The sequence below is a fragment of the Silene latifolia genome, chromosome 3 (genome assembly GCF_048544455.1).
Source record: "Silene latifolia isolate original U9 population chromosome 3, ASM4854445v1, whole genome shotgun sequence".
NCBI lineage: Eukaryota > Viridiplantae > Streptophyta > Magnoliopsida > Caryophyllales > Caryophyllaceae > Silene > Silene latifolia.
In genome coordinates, this window is record NC_133528.1 from 49,238,573 (window position 1) to 49,263,989 (window position 25,417).

At 37.6% G+C, this 25,417-nt stretch overlaps 1 protein-coding gene and 1 non-coding gene across 2 annotated transcripts; one reads left to right on the forward strand and one right to left on the reverse strand.

Annotated features, from left to right (window-relative positions):
- Positions 1-2,311: 2,311 nt before the first annotated feature.
- LOC141649046 (uncharacterized) lies at positions 2,312-2,713 on the forward strand. Its single transcript, XM_074457747.1, has one exon. The coding sequence runs from the start codon at positions 2,312-2,314 to the stop codon at positions 2,711-2,713; it is 402 nt and encodes a 133-aa protein (XP_074313848.1).
- Positions 2,714-24,971: 22,258 nt separating this feature from the next.
- Positions 24,972-25,078, reverse strand: LOC141650569 (small nucleolar RNA R71). Its single transcript, XR_012546594.1, has one exon. It is a non-coding gene; the product is annotated as a small nucleolar RNA R71 (small nucleolar RNA).
- Positions 25,079-25,417: the final 339 nt, after the last annotated feature.

Below are 25,417 nucleotides of genomic sequence, written 5' to 3' on the forward strand. Positions count from 1 at the left end.
GCATGGGTTAGTGGGTAAGAGGAGAGAGGTAAATCAAAAATATTAGTTGAGTGGGGTTTTACTGCGTAATCTTGGCCATTGTTTTGCTTGATCCAACCGCCCACATTAGGACTTATGGACTTAATATATTTAATGGCCTTAGTTGATCTCATATATATATATATATATATATATATATATATATATATAGTCAACTGATCAACATTAATAGGTAATGATTGGCTAACTAGAGTTTGACATTACTGTCGTTTGACGGTGGTGATCAGTTGATCCCTTAAGGTTACACCTAAATGATAAAACCCAAATAGATAATTAATTAATTGTATTTGATACAGATTAATTAATCCCTTAGTTATGTGAGTTGAATTGTATATCTTATTGTAATATGATTAAATAAGATTTAATTTAGTAATTAAATGTTAAGTTACTAAATCAGTTGAGGTTTTATAAATATTTTGAGGTAGAGGTAATAAGTTATTTATATTTACAAGGAGTTGTAAATTTAACTAACTAGTAATTATGGGACCCGTTATATATTGATATAATGGTAGTATACTACTTAAGTGTTGGGTGTATATTATTAGATTAATTATAATATTTAATTGTTAAATGATTATATTAATAATTAATTATATAAGATAATTGATCACATGATTTATAAGCATTTGTGGGACAAATGTTAAAAATCAAAAATTGGACAAAATGGCACATGGCAACCGGTTTTGGAGAGTATTATTATACTCTTTTCTTTGTCCAATTTTCCATCCAAAGTCATGTGCATATGACATTGGATTCTTACACCATAATGATGATTCTTACTCTTACACTCAAACCTTTTGCATGCAAGATTAAAATAAGAGCAAAACCTCCACTTGTTATGTGGGTGTGCCGTATGATACCCATATAAGGGGGCACTTTTGTGCTCATTTTGTTGGTTGCTCATTCTTATTCCTTTTCTTACATGCAAAGTTCTTAAAAACCTCTAAAAACACAAACTCATATATACTAATATTCATCTACTTATTACTAGTGGAGTAATATATGTAAATTAGTTTAATTTAGGGAATTTTACTACTACATTTATCTAGTTAATATTGTAAAAGTTTTTGGGTGGAGTCTTGGTGCAACTAAGAGGAGGTATTCCACAATGAATACTTGAAGATTTTGGAGGATCATCCTAATATGTTTATGCTCAAGATCTATGTTAGGAAGGTGTTCTAACCTGGTGCCCATATTTCGTCCATTATCAATGTAAGAAAATCGTTTTCTCCTAATCTTGTCAATTTTGTTATGCATGCACTAGATCCATATGAGTATAAATTAAGAGTAATTTATAAAATCTATTAAATAAGTTTAATAGAGGTTCTTAAAACTTTTAGATAGTGTTATGGGAGTGAGCACCACAACTCCGTGGTTCACGGACCTTGCTAATTACTTGGTAAATTGGTTTATACCGGATGAGCTAGACTCAAGAGAGGGGAGGAAATTCAGGCATTACGCCAAAAGATATTTTTGGAATGATCCCCACTTGTTCCGTAAGTGTGGGGATGATATGTTCCGGAGATGCGTGTCTAGAGAAGAGGGCATGGAAATCGTTGATCGAGTACACAATTCGGCTTATGACGGACACTTGGCCACTTCACGAACCATTGCCAAGATCCTCCAAGGCAGATTGTATTGGCCTTCCATGTTCAAAGACATGCATTACTTGGTGAAATTATGTGACGCTTATCAATAGACCGGTAACATCGGAAAAAGGAATGAGATGCCCCTTAACAACATCCTTGACATTGAGTTATTCGATTGTTGGGGGTATTGACTTCATGGGACCATTTCCCAACTCATGCGACAATGAATACATTTTGGTCGCCGTAGACTATGTTTCGAAGTGGATAGAGGCGGTTGCATCACCAACTAATGATTCCAATGTTGTGATGAAGTTGTTCAAAAGCACAATCTTTCCCAGGTTCAGAACTCCACGAGTTGTGATAAGTGATGGTGGCTCCCATTTCCGGAAGAGCACGTTCAAGTCATTGTTGGAAAATCACGGAGTGAGGCCCAAGACCGCCCTTGACTACCATCCACAAACTAGTGGGCAGGTGGAAGTGTCTAACCGGCAAATCAAGGCAATACTCGAAAAGGTGACAAGCAAGAATCGGAAAGATTGATCACAAAATTGCCGGATGTCTTATGGGTTCTCCGTACGGCATGCAAAACACCATTGGGAACCACGCTCTACAAGCTTGTGTGTGATAAAGCTTGTCATTTGCCCGTTGAGTTGGAGCACAAGGCTTGGTGGGCTCGTAAAGAAATGAATTTTGATTTTGATGCCGCCGGAGAAGTTCGATTCCTTCAAATGAATGAACTAGAAGAATTGAGATTGGAAGCTTATGAGAGGTCCAAAATTTACAAGGATCAAACAAAGAAATGGCACGATGCCAAAATTATTAAGAAAGATATCGATGTAGAGGATCTTGTTCTCCTTTTCAATTCCAAAGTGAAGGTATTCCCGGGCAAGCTTAGATCAAGGTGGTCGGGACCCTTCAAAGTGATGGGCATATCTCCTTACGGTGCCTTTGAACTTTGGAGTGAGGAAGGAGGAATCTTGAAAGTCAACAGGCAACGAGTCAAGCGTTACTACGAAGGAGATTATAAGGGTCATGTTGAAGTGCTCTACCTCAGGGAAGCCCTTCCCGTGGAGGAGACAAGTTAAAAGTTCTTGAGCAATGAATAGGTTTGGTGGAGTTCCTCAAGAACCACCATTTTTTTATAAATATTGCATTCACGTTAGTGTAGGTGCATGGGAGTTACTTGGTTACTCGGGTTTATCATCACTTGGAGTTGCCATTGGAATTTAGGAGAAATTCTCATGGTGTAATTGTGTTTGGGAGAGTTGATATTTGAAATGGTCCGTCATCGGTAAATGAATGATGCTTGAAACATAAGATATGCCCAAAATGGTTCTAAGCCTGTGGACAGGCGGCCTGTCCAGGACAGGCTCAAAATCCGCTGGAATTTTTGGACTAATTCAAGTGAGCAAAATTTGAGAAAATGTCAGAGAGGAGTCCCAGCCGGCAGACCGGCGGAGGGTCCATGACCGGCTGGGAAACTGCTGTAACTTTGGTGGAATTTATGAAGAAATCAAGTCAAAAAGGACTCCCAGCCGGCCGGCCGGCAGCCGGTAGGACTTGGGAGCCCCATTATATCAAGTTTTGGCAAAATCTTCATGGGAGGACTCCCAGCCGGTCGGCCGGCTGAGAGTCCCTTTGCTTGCCTCAGAATTTTTTTCGGAAAAAATTGGAGGGTTCTGAGCCGGTAGACCGGCGGCCGGTTGGTGAACGTCCCAGAACCCGCTGACTCCCAAGGCCAAAAATTGCACAATTAAAATAATCACCCTAGGCTCTGAGCCGCACTACAACAAATTGACCCTTGCGCCACGAATTATGCCACAGGAGTTTATAATTCGTGGCTAAATTTTGATTAGCCACGGGAAAAAAATTCATTCACTATCTTAAAATAAATTTATGCCACGGGACAATTTTTCCCGTGGCAAAACGTCAATTGCGCCACGATTTTAGCAGTGGTCGTGGCTAATAATCATTCTTGCCACGAACTATGTCATACCCGTGGCGAAATTATATTTAGCCACAGATCATTCTGTGGCAAATAATTTTTAGCCACGACTTACATCTTGTCCATGGCAACATATTTTCTTCGCCACGAAACTAGTAACAAACACCCGTGGCGAATTTTTCAGACTTGAATAAAGATATTTTATGTTAAGGTAAATGTAAAGATTGAATTTTTTGTAAAAATAAAAAATAAAAAAGGTGAATGAAACTTAATCAAATATAGATAATATGAAAATAAATTTAAATATAAAATCTTGAATATATTTTGATTAATTAATAAATATTTGATTTCTTTTATTTAGTTTAGTATGAATTTCAAAACTTTTATAAAATCATGCACAATTTAAGAAAGTTATTATCGTCTTAATTTTTTTTTTTTTACAAATCAGAGTCTTTTTATACTCCCTCCCAGTCGCTCATTCATCCCCTTCCATTTTGCACAAGATATAAGAAAATGATTTTGGACCACAAAAAATATTATACCTCACATGTAAATGAATTTGGACCACACAAAACATTCCCAAAAAGGAAAGATGGAAGAAAATCCGACTACCATGAACAAGGAAAGAGGGAAGAAATGAGCGACTAAGAGGGAGTATGTTTTTTCATAACATCGTTAATTTAATAAATGAATCTGAATATGTAATTCTGTTTATTAAAGTCGTGAATTTCTCGTAAATTGCTTTATCTTTTTTTTTTTTGTTAATAATTTATAATATTGTATAACATTCTTAAAAGACCGCATCACATTTAAAGACATAGTATATCAAATTAAATAAGTAACTTATTATCACCTATCATTGAGAAGTCTAAAACTAATATATTGTCAAACTTTTCATTGAAAAATTGATTTTTATCTTTATTAATAAAATATTTATAGAAAAATTTGAATTTGAGATAAATTGAACTTGGTAAAAAATAAATTTTGGGGAATTTTGTATGCAGTAAAAATAAAGACAATTAGATTAAAAAACTGATTAAATGAAAAAGTATGCTAAAAAATGATCTCCAACAACTCATTAAATAAAAGAAAAAACCCTTATTGAAAAAATAAGCGATAAAAAAATCAATATAGAAAATCTTTTTTTTTTATTGAAAATTAGCACATCACAATGAAAAATAAAATACAGATTATAATAATTAATTCACATGTATAAATAATGTGAAAATTTTGATGAAAGAAACGATCAAGAATAAATAAAAGAAATCAATTAAAATAAAATAATTTTTTGTTGTACGACGATCTTTTCTGTGCTTTTTGGCAAAAATTGATCACTCTTTGGTTAATAGTGACCCGGTCATTTTTTTAATAATAAAAAAATGGTCATTGATACCCAAAATTGATCACTATTTAGCAAAAAGTGATTAAATTTTTCACGTTACAGGTACAACGGTAATATAATAGAATTTGCGTAGAAAAATATATGAAAAGATGTGTAAAAGAAAATTAAAATAAGAATGACGACAAATTTTTTTAAAACAAAAAAAAAAATACTCCCTCTTATCCAAACCAAAGGTAACACTTGCCTTATTCGGACCATCCAAACCAAACTACCTATTCCTTTTTGGGTAACAAATAAGACCAACTACTCCTAATATACACTATATATTTACAACATATGCCATTGTTAAAAGTCAGGCCCACCAACCTAACAAATCTTAATACCCGGATAACCCAAATGTTTAAAACCCTAACCCACCCTCCCAACCACTCACATTCATTACCCCTCCTTAATGACTCCCTCAAAGTAACTCTAATCTCCCAACTACTCGTCACTCTCATTTCATCACCATCAGTCTCTCTCTCTCTCTCTCTCTCTCTCTCTCTCTATCTATCTATCTCCTTTGTCATCAGTTTTTCCATCTTTCCCTTCATTATTTTCTTTTAAATCCGTCACTCTCATTTAATCCGTCACTCGATTCTCCCATATTTTATTTTGAAAGTAACAAATTCTCCAAATATGTCATTCAAAAAATCCGTCATTCCAACAAATTCACGCACTGAAAGTAGATCGTTGATCTTCTGTGATCTTCCATGGATCATCAACATCATGATTGTTCTTCAAATTGTCTTGCATGTACAATTACTCATTATCGCCTTGGATCATCGCAATCGTCGACTCCTGAAGATGTTTGTGATGATTCCCCTCCTCCTATCACCGTCGTTCCTGACACTCTTGATTCTTTTGATTTGGGAACTGAGGTCCAAGAGACATAAGACGAAGAGACACAAGACCCTGACCTTGATCTTGATCTTGATCTTGAAATTGTTCCTGGGACCCCTTCGCCCGATCGTCCACTTGGCTTTATTGCGAGTCTTCTAGCTGCTCAGGCTCGTAGTGAACTACCTGATGTTCCTCATGGTGAAGTACTTGATGATGTTGGGGGTTTTCGAAGACTTTGGGTGAAGAAATGAAGGGTGTTATTGGGTATTCTGAGTATTTTAGTGATGAAATTAAGGGTGTCGCTGGGTGTTCTGAGCCTATTCGCGAAGAAATAAAGCCTGATAATTGGGATTATATTGACTACGATCTGCCTGAAAATGAATCTTTGTTTGAGATGCTTTGTGGTTTGCAGCCCAGGTTTCGCTCTCAATGGCCTATTTTGAAAGCTGAGTGGTTGGCTTCTAATCCTAAACCGTAAGCCGATATTATTTTCTATTTTTTGCTGGTTTTTGGTTGCTGCTGGCTATGGTTTCTGGTGTTTGGTTGCTGCTGGTTCTGTTTTCTGGTTGTTCTGTGACCCAATGATCTCCTATGTGAGGGTCTTTATTAATTGTGGTCCTATTTAATCCATATTACCCCATATAAAAAATCATTTATATGATACCCCCATTAAATTTGGTTTTGGCGGTTGTAAATGATGACAAGGTCCTTTTAGATGCCACCCCAATGATGCTTTGGTTAAGGAGGGGTACAAAATGATCTCGTGTAGCTCACTGATGAATGGGGAGTCCACCCTGAGAGCTTGTGAGATTCTGTATTGTGATGGTTAGATGTTGCTACTGGTTCTGTTTTCTAGTTGTTCTGTGACCTAATGATTTGCTTGAGGGTCTGAATATTAATTGTGGTCTTCTGTTTTACCCCCAATAAGAAAAAGTCATTTACATGGTCAAATTTGATGCCACCCCAATGCTACATTGGCTATGGAGGCACAAATTGGTCTTTGTCTTGCTCAATGATGATAGGGGAGTCCACCTTGAGAGCTTATGTGTTTGCTGTCAACTTTGATGATATTTACATTCTGATAGTGCAAATTAAAACCACCAAGTAGTCCAAAATTAAACATTTAAAAAAGATTTCATACCTTACATTACTTACCTTACATTCATTACCATGTTTAAGAAGGAAACATTACACATTTGACCATGTTTCCTTTATAAACATTTCAAAAGATAGCATACCTAATTATTGTAATTTTAGAATAATGCATTAACTTGCTGAAAATCATGCATATTCACCCACTGGTTCAAAAACATGTGCCTATCCAGTGGTTCCACCTCCATAGCTTCTCTTACCTTTTGCGTCATAAACATTACAAAAAGGAAACATGAGGCATTCATTACCATGTTTAAGAAGGAAACATTACACATTTGACCATGTTTCCTTTATAAACATTTCAAAATATAGCATACCTAATAATTGTAACTTCAAAATATTGCATCAACTTGTTGAAAATTATACATCTTCACCCACTGGCTCCAAAACATATGCCCCCTCGCGTGGTTCCACATCCACTGATTCCACCCCCATTGCTTCCCCCTGCACTAGAAGAAGCTGGTTCATGCCCTCTGAAAGAATTTCAAGGGCAGCTCCTTGTCCTTGTCCTTGTTGTAGCAAGTGCTCTAAGCACTCCCTCACCAATAATGTATCGACACTTAAATCCCTTGGGAGTATACCTAGCCTTGCGAGGACTCGCTTCCTTATGTGAGGTATAGTGAAAATATTGTGACCCTTTGTGAACATAATTTCTACCATCACTGTTTGTAAAGTAAGAAAGTTAAACTTAAAATTGCTTGGAACAAGAATCTCATATGCATTCTCAACTGCAGCTACTAATTCAAGAATCGTAGTAGCTATAGTTTAATGCTGCAATGACTGTAAATAACTAAAAAAAATCATTTATGTTTAGATCAGGACTATTTGGTTGTTGAAACATGAGACAGATATCAAACCCGTCTGAGCTGGCAGCAATTCTGAACTCTGGATCATTGTCTGAAATATGGGGTCTTGCATTATCTTGTAGAATATAAATCTCTTTACTTGCATTTTCTGGCAATTTTAACTTCAGTGCTGGTATGATCTTATTGATCAAGCAATCTTTGATCACAGCTTTGGTGATTGAAGTGACAGATTTTGTGACTAAAGTTCCTGCTGCCCTGTTTACACTACTTTTTTAAGGCAGGTACATCTTCAATGAAGGGAAAAATCCCTATTTTCCCATCGAATAATACTTCACCATTTGTTCCATATGCACAGGTCTAATTACCGCACACATGAACATAACTTTTGTTATGAGTCTTTTCGATTGACAAGCGCGGTATGGTACATCCTCTTCGGGGATTACGTAGTACCTATCCACCTCCTTGGTAATATAAAACCACTTTTCATCTATATGAACTTATTGTGACATGTCTTTGAACTTGATAAGCTTTTCATTTAAGTCAACATAAATTGAGTTAAGTGAAAAAATCAGCCTATTTATTTTATTGGCTTCGGTTAGAGCTGGGTGTAATGGACTGCTTATCCTCTTTAGTATGCCACTTTTGACCCATCGTTGAACGGTACCGTAACCAACCCCAAGTTTGGCGGCAAGTTTCTCCATGGACCTTCTGTTTTTTTTTGGGCAGGGACATTACCTTTTTTTGTCGATGTACACACGTTTGGCGTTAGCGTTACCTACCCTACGTGATGGCAAGTGAATAGGTTCATCGTCCCGCATCTTTACCTTTGCTCTTTTCCACCACAACCACACTGTTTTTCGAGTCACATTCCACTTGGTTGCGGCTTCCTTTATCTTCCCCTTTTCTAGGACGCCTTTCTTGGCGTTCACCAACTAGAAATGAACAAGGGAATCCTTTTCTTCATTCGATAAATTCGTCTTTCCCATAGTATTTTTTCTTGTTTGAAAGTTGTAATTTAACGTTGATTGAAAGTTGTAATTTATTTACTGTTTTGAAGTTGTAATTTGATTTCAATGATGTAATTATATATTGGCTGTAGAGTTAGAGCTTCTATTTATAGAAGCTTAGAAAGGTACATTTCCATTACTGCCGCCAAAATGAAAGTGGCGCCACTTTTGAAAGATTTCAACAAAGTGGAAATTTGGCTGTTGACAATTCAAAGAAGTGAGAGACAACAAATAGTGGGGTATGTCTAATGGTGTTAGGTTTACTCCTAATTACAATGAATCTTAATTAATTTCAATGTGGTCCTACTAACATTCCCATACTACCCTTCCATTTTCCTTGTGCTCCCTCCCATGTATTAGGAAAATATGATTAAATTTAGTTTGGAGAAAATGGTTATGCTGACTCAGGCAAACAATGTCCTCAGAATCATTAGTCGGGAGGTCAACATCGAAAACTCGAGTAATTTGGCAATAATAATGTTTTTTCCGCAAAAATATGTAAATTATGTAATATTTTTTCAATTAAATAGTAGTAAAAGTAGTTTTGAAAAAAAAAATCATTTTAAAAGGATTCAAAGTGCTAACTATATCAACAAAGTTGAGTTTCAATTTCGGTAGCTCATCATCAGAACTCCACAGTTAAGTGTACTTAGGTGAGAGTAGTATTGGGATGGGTGACCTCCTGGGAAGGATCTCCAATTCGTACAAGTGCATGACTGGTGAATGCAAGTAACGATCAAACCGAATCGAGTTAACTAGCAAAGCAAGTACCAAACCTTGACACGATTCCATATGCGAAATTTTTTTAATTATTAATAAAAAATAATATTTTATATTTTGTTTATTTATTTTTCAATTTTTTTGTTTGCCACGGGAATTGTTTTTGGCCACGGGAATAACGTTTTTGCCACGGGTGTAATTAGCCACAAGGTAATCCGTGGCTAAAAATTTAATTTTAGCCACGTTCTTGTTTTTCCTGTGCCTGTCTCTTAGCCACGATCATTTGCGCCACGGAAGGTATTATCGTGGCAAAGTACTTTAGCCATGGAAATTTAGCTCTTGCGCCACGAATTTAGCCGTGGCCCAAGTGCTCAATTGTTGTAGTGCCGGTCGGTCGGTCACCAACCGGCCCAGAACCCCTGGCCGAGCTCTTTTTCTCCTCTTCACCAACCATTTTCTTATCACTTTCTAAAAATCACACACACACACACACACACACACACACACACACACTCTCTCTCTCTCTCTCTCTCTCTCTCTCTCTCTCTCTCTCTCTCTCTCTCTCTCTCTCTCTCTTCGAATCCCAAACACAAACACCATTTTTTTTCCTCACCAACTCAACCACAAATCCTCAAAATCACCATCAAATCATCAATCTTATGAATACAAACTACCTTTTAACCATATATCATCACTCCAAACCCCATTTTTCAACATAAAAACACCAAAAAAACATCAAAAATTATCACTTCCAAATCTAGGGTTAGCAAAATCCGAAAATTCAACATCATCTTTCGGGTAAGTTCTATACTCTAGCATTGTTTGTTTGAGGTTTATTTGTCTTTTTAAACCATGTGGTAAGAAAAGTTTGGGTTTTAACTTGGGGTAAGAAGGTAAGGTAACTATTTGTCAAAGATGGTACCAAGCAAGCGGGCTAGGGCCGAGGCTAGCTCTAGTGGAGCCATGGTGGCACCCGACCCATCCTTTGCGGAAGTCATATTCATTAACGAAGCGCATAAGCTAAGGTTTGCTCACCTTAAATCTAGTCTCACTATTCCTACTAGATTCATTTGTCGCAATACTTTGAGAAGACTTGGGGAGTTATGGAGCTGTTGAACCATATAGTATATATGTTTATGTTTTGATGTAAAGAGTGCTTTATATTTTATATACTCGTTGCGCGTAATTGTTTGTTTAGTCTTTTAGATTGGACTTATTCATTACTAGCAATAAAGAAGAATTGTGATGGAAGTATATCGTGATCAAGCCTCAATCAAAGATCAAGATTATCTAAGAGTTATTCAAGCATTATGAGAAGACGAAGTTCGTCTAAAGATTAATCCAGCTTGGATGATGAAGTAGCCTATACTCAAAAATCTCCTGAGAAGATTAGAATAGTTTTGGTGATTATCTCGTAATGAGAACTAAGAACGAATTTCTTATACTGGTAAAGTTATAGCTTGGCAGCTATAACATTGCTTGTAAAAGAGCTCAATGTTATAGCTCTTCTACTATAACATTGAGATGCTGAGTTTATATTACACGACTTAAAATGTTTCAAAATTATTTTTGAAAATTTTTTTTGTTTCTTTTAAATGTTCTTGCAAAAGTATTTATTAAGCCTGGTTTAATGTGGAGTTCGGTTTTATGCTAAACGTATAGTTAGTAATCGTGTTGGATCAACTTATGAGTTGAGCTATATTACTAATTAAGGTTTTCATATAGCTACTCCTAAACCCTAAAAGTCTAAACCTAATTTCGAGTTAGGGTTTGTCACGAAATACGAGGCTTATGGGCTGTCGTTGTTTTCGTGCAATCTATCGTATAAAAGATTAGTTTTGATAAGATTTTATTCTCTAGAATTATCTTATCATATCTTTTATATTTAAACTTGATATGGTGATTTATGATAAAGATATTTTTATTATGGAAATCTTATCATATCTTAAAATTTAAGGAAAAGATAATAGAAGGATAATTTATATTCTATCTTTTGGAATATCATTTATTATCTCTTAGGGTTTTAAGGAAAGAAATATTATAAGATATGAGTTGTTTACATATCTTTATTTCGGCCATTAGGGTTTTCGATTAAACCGTGAGGCACGCTTCATTCTTCACTATAAATACTTTACATATTTCAACAATTAAATGAGAGACCTTTAAGCATAAAAATTGAATTTATTTTTAAAAGCAAAACCGTGTGTTTCAAAAGGAAGAAAATCGTTTGGCTATTTTCGAAAAAGGTTGTGTGTTTATAAACTCGTATGTTCATTCTTATTGTTATCATTATAAGATAATAGTGCTTTAATTGATTTCTTACTTGTTAATTAACGTGAACCTTTGCAAGAATCGTTAGTGCTTTCTTATTAGCGTAAGTAAGTCACTCGAGTATTTAACGGTACTCATTGAGTTACAACTAGAGTTAGTTGTACGAGTTGGGTTAGTAAATTTGTAATCCGTAGAAAGGTACTAAATTTATTAATCGAGAATAGTGGACGTAGGTTTCGATTTGTGAAACTGAACCACTTCAAAAACCGTTTGTCTCTCGCTTTCGTTTATTTTGTTTTTTTCGTTCTTGTTCGTTCATTAGTTAATTAGTTAAAGTTTAATCAATAAACTTTAAATAATTAATTATATTCATACAATCGAAAAAGTACCAAAAGTTTTAAATCCTCAATTCACCCCCCCTCTTGAGTATTTTGGATTGATAGACTCTTCAATTGGTATCAGAGCCTCGTGCTCTTGATTGCCTAACCGCAAAGAGGCTGATCTATCTTTTTCTTATTTATCTTATCGTTTTATATTCCGCTTCCTATCACGTGATAAATGGATTCCAAATACCTCAAGTGTCCCGTCTTTGATGGGAAGAATTACGGGTTATGGAAAAACATGATGACTCACAATGTGAAAGGTCATGATTGGGAGTGTTGGAGGATTATTCATAACGGACTGCACAAAATCCTAGTTGCATCCGCTGAAGTGTAGATACCCAGTATCTGCACCTTCCAAAAACCACCCGATGATGATCATACTATAACGTGTTTTTGATATGCGTGCGTAGATTGGCTATACATGAGACGGTTTAATGCACTACTCGGAAATGAAAAATGATTTCAAAACTTTTCTAACTTCATTTGCATTAAAATAACCCTATTTAGAGTTAAAACCGTCTTCGGACCCAAAACCGACTCAGAAACCCGCAACTCGAGTCAACCTGAGTCAACCCGAGTCAACCCAAATCTTGAATGTCAAAAATAATGCCATGAATATTTTCATCATGTCATTTCCATTAAAATGACCCTATTTAGAGTCTAAACCGACACCGAGCCAAAAAACCGACTCAGAAACCCGCAACCCGAGTCAACCTGAGTCAACCCGAGTCAACCCAAATCTCGAATGTCAAAAATAATGCCATGAATGTCTTCATCATGTCATTTCAGTTAAAATGACCCTATTTAGAATCTAAACCGACACCGAGCCAAAAACCGACTCGAAATTCAAATCCCGACTCACACGGGTCAAACCCGAGTCAAAGACACAAAATACCTACCCCAAATATCACCCAAGAGTAAGCTTACACGGCTAAGCAAACCTCAATGACCACAAATCACAACCAACAAGACATTGGTTAGAACAAATGCAAAATCCAAATTTGCGAAAGCGACAACACACCCCATTGAGTCACGGGCTGGCTCGCGCCTCTTTAGGCTGTCTGCTTAGCCTCTAAGCAAACACAACCGACCTACCATCCCACATTTCTCTATAAATACCCACCATCACACAACACAATCTTCACGCGAGCGTCCGCCCCCTCACATATCTCTTAAACTTCTATACTCGACTTCCTAAGTCATAAAATCAACACGTGTTTACGACCTACCGATCGTAAACACATGCCTTACACATATTGTTTGGTACCGTCGCCGTGCATTCGACCGACCCATTCGACCAACTCAACATCAATCAACATGTTTTAATTAACATATTTTTAACTCATTTTCAAAACAAAATCCTTTTTTAAGGCACTCTTTTTAAACTTCTTGATCGTGAGTAGTCGCTACGAGAAAACTTGTCTCTAAAGTCGTCTATGTCGCAAACATCATACACGTAAGTTTGAGGGTATAAATATCTCACTTTAATTCATGTCTTTACTATTTTTATGAGTCTATAAGCATGAACAATGCATAACACGATTCAAATATAGGTTAGACGATCCAAAACCGAGTTTTGGCCTGAGACAGAAGCTCCTTGCTATGCAAGGGAGCTCGCGCCTCTTGTGGGTCTCGGGTCAGACTCATCCGTGTTTGAGTTCGTCTTTCCTTCAATACTTTCTTTTATTTTTACTTTTTTCCTTTTACGGTTTTTACCATTTCGAATGTTTCAAACAATTTTATAACAAACCTTTTAACCATAAATCATAATCATCCTTGGTTCTTTATACCATGGCGGTTTATTCCGTGACTCGATGATATTATTGGTTAATTACATTTTAATGGGTATTTTAACTCCCTTTTCTTTTATTTACCATTTTTCTCATTTGTTTTCATTTGTAAACATATTAGTCATAATTCATAATCATCCTTGGTTCTTTATACCATGTCGGTCTAATCCGAGTACGATGACAAACTTGACTACTTACAAATAATTAAACTTAACATATTTAGTTCAAATCAAACATTTTTCATTTTTATTTGTAAACCACGCTTTTCAAACATGCAGGTCCGACAACGGATATTACTAACATAATAGTAATTATTCCGAGTCATGCAAACAATACTTGCAAATTATTTAATCACAAATACGGTTTTAAACAACCTTTTCAAAAACCAGGAGACGGCCCCTTGGGTCGGCTCATGGCTCGCGCCCCAAGGGACCGCCTGTTTTCACATTTCAAAACCAGGGCAGAACCCCTTCCATCGCCAATAGGCTCGCGCCCCAATGGGACTGCCTGGCGCTGTTCTGCCTCGTTTTTAGCACCTGTCTAAGACGATCCCGATTACGGTTAATCCGAATACATGACGAATCAGATTGACAAGCTTAAGTTTTTACACTTTGTCATGTGACACCCTTTTTCAATAAATGAATCGTGTTAAGCATCATAATCCGAACTTGGTAAATGGATGTTTAATTTCTATTTTCACATGTAAATCAATCTAAATCCAACTTTGACATCTTATACTTGATATTTGGATAAACAAACCGACTTAGAAAGCTCACATGTTAGGTTAAAACTTTTGGATGTGCATTCATGCATTTACACCGTTTTATCAACTCTTGCACTTAAACAACCACGATCGATCAGTAGAGGCCGCTAACGCGGGCGGGATTGGGTGTCCGATTAAAGGGCTTCCCAATACGTACCCTCACCCCTTACTCAGAACCTTTGGATAGTGGATGGCCTTATCCAGGGCGCACGAGAGTCATTTTAGGCATATAATGCTAAAAGGGGGACGAGTCCTTATCTTTAGTGCCTATGTAAAACACCGCTTTTTGCCTTGATTGACCTAGGTATAAAGTGGATTCGAACGGGTTCCAAGCATCCCACAAATGCTTGGTGGCGACTCCGAACATCTCTGCATCGTTTCGCGGCCCTTGCCGAGATGATACCGACCGATCTAAAGCGATCCGGTCGAAAGCATTTTTACGCCGCCGAGCGTGGCTTTCAAAAGACCGCTGCATGTCCACAGTTTAGCTTGGCGTGCAGGTGGCCCGTGACTACGGACCGGTAGGCGGCCCGAATCCGCAGACCGAGACGTGGCCCATGACCACAGATTGGCGACTCCGCTGGGAATAACTAGGACACTTGTGTCTTTGTGATCCTTAGAGGTGAAAATCGAACGAGATCATGGTTAAAAGTGCATTAATTGATATTACGGTCATAAGTCGGGTTCCTTGTCCGGGTCCACAACCTAACCTTTTTCAGCCAATTGGCTCGTCTCGTCGGTGTGAGTTTTCTCATCCCTGCGTTTCGAATCCTGATTGAGTCAAGCATACCATTGACGTTACACATTTCTGTTTCGTCAAAGAGCTTTCATCACTTTCGAGTACGAGGCTAGGGCACCCTCCTTACACATTTTGTTTGGATTGGTATCCCTCTCGCAAAGCGGGGTTTGATCGCTTGTTGTGTAACCCACCCTTTTAAGCCAAAACCCGTGTCAGCATAATGCATAATATAATGAACTGTGAGTGCTTATGTGCTACTTGATCATAAGTCCTTCCGTGTCATTTTCAAACTTTAAAAATCACCTTTTTGCGCCTTTATAATGGCCATTTTAAACCTCGGTCTTTCGCCAACCGTTGCGCGCCTTTCTAGGCCGTCATTATGACAATTTTGAAACCCGGTTTTTTATAACCATTCCAACATGCCTTTCTAGGCCGTCATAATGACGATTTTCAAACCCGGTTTTTTTATAACCATTTCAACACGCCTTTCTAGGCCGTCGTAATGACGATTTTCAAATCCGATTTTCTACAACCATTTAAACACGCCTTTTTAGGCCGTCGTAATGACGATTTTCAAAGCCGGTTTTTCACAACCGTTTCAAACGCCGGTCTTTTGCCGACCGTTGCACAACTTATTATGCCGTTATGATGGCCACAACTCGGTTTTATAACCATTTCAAATACACATTTTTATGTCGTCGTAATGACGATTTTCAAACCCGGTTTTTCACAACCGTTTCTAAACACCTTTTTAGGCCGTTATAATGGCCATTTCAAAACCCGGTTTTTATAACCATCTCAATTGCACTTTTTTCATGCCGTTGTAATGACGATTTCAAACTCGGTTTTCACAAACCATTTCAAAATACCCTTTTACGTCGTCATAATGGCCATTTCAAACCTCGGTCTCTCGCCGACCGTTGCAGTCTCAAATCACCATTTTACGCCGTCGTAATGACGAATTCTACCCTCGAATTTTCAAAATTCGAAATCAATTTTCAAACAAAAATGTTTTTCAAACCGTCGTAATGACAATTTCAACCCGTGCAACTTTTCGAATTTCAAATGTCGTTTTCGAAATCAAATTTGGCTTTTCTAAGCCGTATTAATAACGATTTCAATTCTCACAATTTTCGATTTGCATACCGTCTTTTAAAGGTTAAAACGGTTTTCTAACCCGTCGTAATGACGAATTCAATCCTCACGATTTTCAATTTCAAGTTTTGAAAACGAATTTAACCGTTTTCAAATTCCATTCAAAATCAAATCATTTGAAAACGAATTTAACCGTTTTCAAATTCTAATTCAAATCAAATCATTTGATGGCCAGTTTAACCGCTTTCAAATTCAAATCAAAAATCAAATCATTTGAAAACAAATTTAACCGTTTTCAAATTCCAATTCAAAAATCAAATCATTTGAAGGCAAATTTAACCGCTTTCAAATGCCAGATCCAATATCAAATCATTTGAAAACAAATTTAACCGTTTTCAAATTTCAAATTCAAAATCAAATCTTTGAATACAAATTTAACCGTTTTCAAATTCCAAATCCAATTTCAAGTCATTTGAAAACAAATTTAACCGTTTTCAAATTCCAATTCAAAAATCAAATCATTTGAAGGCAAATCTAACCGTTTTCAAATTTCAAATCCTATTTCAAATTCTTTGAAAACAAATTTAACTGTTTTCAAATTTCAACTAAAACTCAAATCTTTGAACACAAATCTGACCGTTTTCAAATTTCAAATCCAACTTCAAATCATTTGAAAACAAATTTAATCGTTTTCACATTTCAATTCAAATTCAAATCTTTGAAAACGAATTTAACCGTTTTCAGATTTCAAATCAAAACTCAAATCATTTGAGAACAAATTTAACCGTTTTCAAATTTCAAATCAAAACTCAATCTTTGAAAACAAATTTAACCGTTTTCAGATTTCAATCAAATTTCAAATCTTTGAAAACAAACTTAACCGTTTTCAAATTTCAATTCAATTTTAAATCCTTTGAAAACAAGCTTAACCGTTTTCATGGCCATTGTGATGACGATTCCAAATTATTCAATTCTCGATTTTCTAATCCGTGATTCGGAATTTCAAAAATCGTCTTCGGAAACAACACATTGTTTTCAGAGCCGTCACAATCTCAACTCAAACCGTCTTTTGAAAACAAACTTAAGACAACTCTTCAACTGATCGACTTTCGGAGATCTCTACTCTTCGAAAGCCGTCAATAAAACGACAAATGAATCTTTTTGAAAATTTCTATTTTCGAAAATTTCAGTCCACCTTTCTGATTCAGCCTCGAGTTAATTTCAAGTCAAGTCGTCTAGATAACATCGACTGTCTGCCGAAGTTAGTACCTACCCTCTGGTCTAGGCCGTGTCTACTAATTGTCGAGACATCTTCAATGGCGTTAGCAGAGTCAAAACCTCTCGGGTATTAAACCCATCTTTCCCCTAAATTACGGGTCAAAGGTCAGGTTGTGTACATGTCTGTTCCAACGGCATCACGCCAAAAGTGCACATCCAAACTGAGTCATAAGACGTCTGTCTAGGCATCATTATGCCAAATTCGACACTCGAGTCTAAGCTCAACGTCATGCACCAAGAGTTCAAACACAAGAGGTCATTCACGATCTTTAATGAACTCGTAACCTAGTCACACCGTCGCGTCTTTATGACATAACTACCTTTTATAAATATGTGTCGCACTTGCCTTTGTTTGTGCAATACCTTGCCAAGACAAGTTATAACGCCTATCGTTATGTCAAATAGGAATCCCTTGGGTGCCATCAATCGCCAACCAGAAACTCAAGAAGCTGATCAACCTTCAACCGCCATGACTTCTGCTGAAACCAACAACATGGTCCTTTGACTCCTAGCTACCGTGGAAGACTTGAGCACTCGTCTCTCCCAAGTTGAGGACAAAATGATAACCGAGAATTTTCCCTCTTCTGATATTGAGCAAAGGGTTAAGCTCCTTGAAAGCCGACTACTTGCCAACAACAGAAACGACCCTGCAGAAAACCCTATCGAACAAAGTCAGGAACTTTCCTTGGGTTGCTCTCATCTCGTCCCTCCCTACGATGAGAATGTTCGTGCAATTGGTGAAGACGGAGTACAAAGAGGTATACCTATGATCTCCGTCTCCATCAACAACATATTCTCAAAGCTGCAAGTGGCTATCGATGATTTGAACACTCAGGTAGCTAATTTGGTGAAAAGGAATGGTAATGCCTAAAATGAACCTGACTACCAAGGAGAAGACCAACACCCAATTCCCCAACAAACAAATGCTGAAAATGAGGAACCGTATGATGGATCCCATACCCAAGAACCCACCAAAAAAGAACATGAAATTGCCTCACCAAAATACCCTTCAAAATATCAAACAACATCCCCAAAACTTCCCGTTGACAATAACCAAATCCTACTTCCGCCTAGGATTGACAAAAACAAAACTCACAAAAACATCCCCAAAAACCCCAACGTCGGAACCATGGGAAAACATCAAAGGATATTCACGGATCTGGGAATGACATATGGCACCGCTCTGAGGATACTTTCTTCAGAAGGATTACTGCAACCTATTGGTCCCACTCCGGATCCAGAACCAGAAAACAGGACCCAATTTTGGAATGGCTACGCATATTGTCGATATCACAGAGGCAAGGGGCATAAAACTAAAATGTGCTACGAGCTCAAGCACGCCATACAAGATGGAATTGAGGATGGCAGGTTTTCCACCTTACTCTTAACCACTCTAGATGAAGGAGCTGGGCGGCCTAATAGGAAGTTCATCGATTTGGGTGATCGAGAAGATGAGTATTCTCCCAATCATTTGGTAAAAAGGAGAAAGGTAGATTAAACGCCATCCTATCAGCAAGGAGATGAGGCTTTAGTTAAACATGTTATTGACTGCCTTCACACAAATTATGCATCCCGTTTGAAGGGTTGTAACGTCAAAAGCGTCGAGGACCTATCAACAGAAATTTCTCGCATCGATGAGATCATTAAAGGAGGCTCAACATCTGTGACCCCTCCCAAAAAGCAAGTCTTCCGCATTACCGAAGTAAAATATGTGGAGCCTTCTCTAGAAAGAGCCATATACCCGCAAAGACAATTTTCAGACTTGGGCATGCCTTACGCCATTGCTTTTAGAGTGCGTGTCTCTGAAGGACTAATCCAACCAATTGGCCCCACTCCAGATCTTACACCTAAGAAAAGAGGCCGGTTTTGGGACGGTTCCCAATATTGCCTATTCCATAGGGGTAATGGGCACAACATAGAGATGTGCTGGAAGCTCAAACACATCATTCAAAACATGCTCGATCGTGGCAGGTTGTCTTTATCAACCCTAAATCATTTAATGGAAAAGAGTGGTCCCCATGGATGCCTTACTCCTCAAAAACAAGACAACCTTCTAGGACCTCATCCTTCTGGCATCCCGAAAAACGAGAGTGAAGTGCTCAAGTGGGTCAACGCTCATGACCAAACATTCAAGCCACTGGATGCTGCGAAGGAGACCTTTAAGAAGGAACATGATGATTAGGAGTCCGTATCTATGATTGAGTCTGAGCCTGAGTCCGAGTCTTAGGCTTTCTCATTTCTATCCTAGTGTCTATCCTTTTATTCCTAAGCGATAACTGGGGGATGTCCCTATGAGTCACATGTATTCATCGAGTCTGTGCTAACCTCTTATTTATCTAAATAAAAACACAATTTCCAGCTATCATATATTCTCCTCTTTACCATTTCCCATTGACAACGAGAAATGATTTGAGAATTGATTTAAAACGAACAATATGTTCCAATTCAATGTGAGTACACTCGAGTGACGTTCCGTACCGAGTAAGCAGAGGACCCAAAACTCCGTGTCCATTTTCTTTACCTATTCCATGTCTGGAAATAAAAACATTTCATTAGCACCCAATTTAGAACGAGCTTCTATCAACGGGATCCTATGACGAACCCAGATAACAAACCAGAACATCTCCCTGTTCATGATCAATGACGGAAGGCAAGCCCATTCCCCACAAAAACATCCCATCACCAAATTTCAACCTCTCACCAACGGGTACATCCCCATCCGCACCTTTACCTGCCTCGAACGAAGGACGGCAAAGAACCAATAAATTAAAAACCAAACCAAAAGCTGATGGGTGATGTCGTCGGGTCACATCCAATCAAACACATTTATAATACTCAACATACAACTAGTTAGTGGTAAGTCGAGGTCGATCTATGGGACGGTGGTTACTCAAATTATTCAATCTAATTATGGTTGTGCTTGGGGTTGTCACAATTATAATGGGTTGATGATTCTAATCTAATAGATGCAATAAACAAGCAACAAAAGGAAAGATGTAAACAATGGATTAAAAATGCTAGGATATCATGGGGTTATAGGGGATTCATGGGAATTGATCATACAAATATGTTCTCAAATTATAAGCAAGCAATTATTGTTGTGATGGATTGAGTTGGGTTATATCTTACAATCCTAGGAAAGTTTGGGTCCCGGAGCCGAATCGATTAGATTGTACAACACCTACAAGTCGACTTAGTCTTCCCTACTCAACAACATGCATGGTCTAATGAGACTCGAGATGGGTTATGTCTTACAAGTCTCATTGAAAAGATAGGAGATGGTGGTAAATGCAATGATTCATAGGCTTAGAATTTCATCAAACATAACATGTGCATGAGTTGAGATCAAAACAAGCAAGCAAATAAACCATGAAATCATATTACTTTAAGCATGAATCATTCCCCATGTTGGTTTCCCCTAATCACCCATTAACCCTAGCTAAGTAACTACTCACTCATGATCAAGTTTAACATGTTAATAAGGTTGTCAATCATACTAACAAAGCCAAACATGATGAACAAGTAAGAAAGATTAACAATAATTAAAACAAGGATTAAGATAATTATACCTATGGAGATTCCAAAATAATAATGCAAAGAATAATAGAAGAACTTGATGATTGATGGAAGGTTGTCAATCTCCCAATAAACCCAATAATCTTCTAATTACCCAATAATAAACTTGAATTCCTCAATAATAAACTTGAACAATGATTAAAGGAAAGATTAATGTGTAATTTGTGGAAATATTAAATGATAATCTATTCTAATCTACTACTAATCTAATCTAAGGAAGGATTGATTTAACCTAATAAAAACTTGATGGTTTGATTATTACAAATGAGGTATATATAGTAGAGCATCATTAGGTTAAGCAAGGGTAAAATAGTAATTACACTTTTGAGATTTGAGCAGGGAGGAACCGGTATTTTTCGAAGGAAGGGCTTCTTTCTTTGAAGCTTGAAGGAACGAAATCTCGCTGTCTTGGAATCCGTGCGTCCAAGGGTGAAGGCGGGCGGATTGTAGTTCACGTAGCAAGGAAAAGTTTCCTGTCCAGAAATACGCCCGTCCCAAGCGAAATATGAGCGTCCTGAGCCTCAACCCGAGCGGGTTCATCAGTATCTTGCTCCAGATAGGCTTGACCCGCGCGGGTTGAGCTGCTATTCCCTTTCTTTTTGCTTCTAAGCCTAAGATGCCTCTATATACTCTTTATTTCTTCTTCCTTGGTCATCATTCTTGCCTCCTCTTCATACTTAGTCCATCAAATATCGCCAATAAGCTTCCAAATATGCGTGAAAGACGGGAATTTCCGCCTTATTATCTTCTTTCCTACAAAACATGTAAAATGCACTAGGAAAGCAAAATAGAAAGCTTTTGACGGATAAAATGGTCATGAAATGTTATAAAAGTATGAAAAATAGGTTCAATTAGGGGACTAAATGTGCGCAAATAATGTTCACATCAAATATTCCCAAACTGAACCTTTACTCGTCCTGAGTAAAGAGGTGACAAAAACTAGACCTTTATTTAAACTATCCTACTAATATAGCCAATATGAGACAATTAGCGGGTCTCACTCCGCCCCTACAACTCACAACAAGACAACCATGAGGTAGGATGCCTTCTTGCAAGGCAACACCTCCAAGCATTAAGCACACAAAATCAAATAGTGGATGCATCTACAAAAGTAATAGCCACTTTGATGTGACCATAATTGGCGCATATTTAGCCCCCGAATTACCATTGTTTCCATGCTTTTTAGTGCCTATTTGGGTCATTTCTTATCTTTAGTTCTTTGTTTTGCATATTCTTTGAGATTTTGATCCCTTGGTAGGAAAGGAGTAAGAATCTTGCATTTTCGTGGCAAAACGAGGCTAAATTGATTGTATTCAATGACCAAGCATCAAGGAGAGACAAGACTAGAAGGCCTTCGTACATATCATAGTAGAAGAGCAATGTTGAGAAAAGGATCCTTGAGTCCCCAAGGAAATCCCCAAGGAATTCATGAAGAAAAGGGAAGAAAAGAAGAAGAAATGACGCTGCCAGACAATCCGAACGGATTGTATACAATCCGCCCGTCCGTCCAGCCCAATCCGAGCGTCCCTCAAAGGAATCCGCTCGGATTCCCCCTCGCCAATCCGAGCGTCTTGCCCAAGGATCCGCTCGGATTCCTCAGCCCAGATCCGGCCGTCCCGACTCCCATCCGCACGGATTTCAGTACAGCACGTTTTCATTCTTCAAAGCTACGATTAGAGAAGCCCTTCTCTCAGAAAATACCGGAGTCTCCTTGCTCAACTTAAAAAGTGTAATTACTAGTTTAGCCCTTAGTTAACCCTAATGCATCCTCCCTAATTTTCACTATAAATACCCCATTAGTCTAATTAGAGGAGCATGTTCTTATTATCAATAATTAGTGTAGTTAATATCAATCAAATCTCTCTTTAATATTGTAATCAAGTATTAATCAAGTTTTAATCCAAGTTTTAGTTCTTTAATCTCTCTCTTGTTCTTCCTTTATTTTGGGTAATTGAAGATTATTTGGGTTATTATTGGGAGATTGACAACCTCTCAATCTAGGATTCAAGTACTTCTATTATTCTTGCTTTATTATTGGAATCATTAGTAGGTATAATCTCTTAATCCCTTTTTTAATTATTGCTAATTACTTTCATTTATTCATCATGTTTCATTATGTTAGTATGATTGACAACCTTTCTAGCATGATCAATATGACAATGAGTGAGTAGTCTCTTAGCTAGGGTTTAATGGGTGATTAGGGGAAACCAACATGGGGAATGATTCATGCTTAAATCAATATGCTTTCATATCTTATTTGCTTGCTTGTTTTGATCTAAATACATGCACATGTTATATTTGATGAAATGCTAAGCCTATGAATCCTTGCATTTACTATCATCTTCTATCCTTTCAACTTGACTTGTAAGACATAACCCAACTCGAGTCTTGTTAGACCATGCATGTGTTGAGTAGGAAAGATTAAGTCGACTTGTAGGTGTTGTACAATCTAATCGATTCGGCTCCGGGACCCAAACTTTCCTAGGATTGTAAGATATAACCCAACTCAATCCATCACAACAATAATTGCTTGCTTATAATTTGAGAACATGTTTGTATGATCATATCCCATGATTCCCCTATGAACCCATGACACCCTAGTGCCTTTAATCAATTGTTTACACCCCTTATTTTATTCATCTTGCTAGTTTATTTTCATTGCTATTTTAGTTTAGTAACCTTCTACATCAACCCAATTTGTGACACCCCCTAGACACTACTAGTTACAATAGAATTCTCATTTCAATACCCGTCCCTTGGGATCCGACCTTCACTTGCCTCTTTACTAATTGTAGAGTTGTTTGTGAAGTATAAATTGTGTTTTGTATCGACCATTGACCAACGACCACATATGCTTAATTGTGAACACGCAATGGCCTCGATCAAAAATGGCGCCGTTGCCGGGGACGGTGTTTAATTGATTTAAGATTTCTTTTATTGTTTTTAGTTGTGTCCTTTTCACCTTGGGGAAGTAAAACTCCTCAAGGTTCGTTCTAATTGTTTTTGAGTTGTTTGATATTTTGCATGTCTAGAAGGTTACAAAGAGATTTGTTACCTTTTGACCGTGAAATCGAAAGAACCTTGACGAATAATAGGAGACTTGTTAGGAGGAATTTGGGAGGTGTTGGTGAAGTTGTTCAACCCACTAGTGAGTTTGTCAATCCTTTCGCAATAGAAGGAGAAGAAAACCCATTAAACAATACCACACAAAATCCACCTACAATGCCTAAATTCTCGTCACACTCTATACCCACCGAGGAGGATCTACCAAATGGTACTCCTACCCCACAACATCTTACCGGAAATTTTATTGCCAAGTCCGCCTTCATCCAACTAGTTGAGAGGAGCCAATTCGGGGGAATGCCTAGTGAGGACCCTCATTCTCATATGGAAACCTTTTGCGACTATTGTGAAGCTATCTCTCAAACGGGCGTGACTCAAGACCAAATAAGATGGGTCTTATTTCCTTTTTCGTTAATCGGCACCGCAAAGCAATGGTTGAAGGGCCTTGATAAGGCCACCCTTGGAATAGATTCTTGGAAGAAGTTAGCTCTAGCTTTCTACAAAAAATTCTACCCACCGGAAAAGACTAACATGCTAAGAGCTCAAATTACGGGTTTTAAGCAAAGGGATGAAGAATCTTTGTATGAAGCTTGGGAGCGGTTCAAAGGTATTTGTCGCTCATGTCCTCACCATGGACTTAGCGAATGGTTTTTAGTGCAACAATTTTGGAATGGTTTATATGAAGATTCAAGGAACATTCTCAATATGGGATCAAATGGAATGTTCACCGAAGTTGATGACAATCAAACATGGAACAAGATTGAGGAAATGGCGGTCCATAATTCACAATATAGTAGGCCTCGCAAGGCTACTAGAGGAGGAAAGTATGAAGTGGACTCCGTTACTCAATTGGGTGCTCAACTTAGTGCTCACATTGACACAATCAACTTGAAGTTTGAACAAGCTATGGCTAGACTTGAGGAAAACTCAAAAACATCAAAGCATCATGTCAATGCCATGACGGCATCCTCATCAAT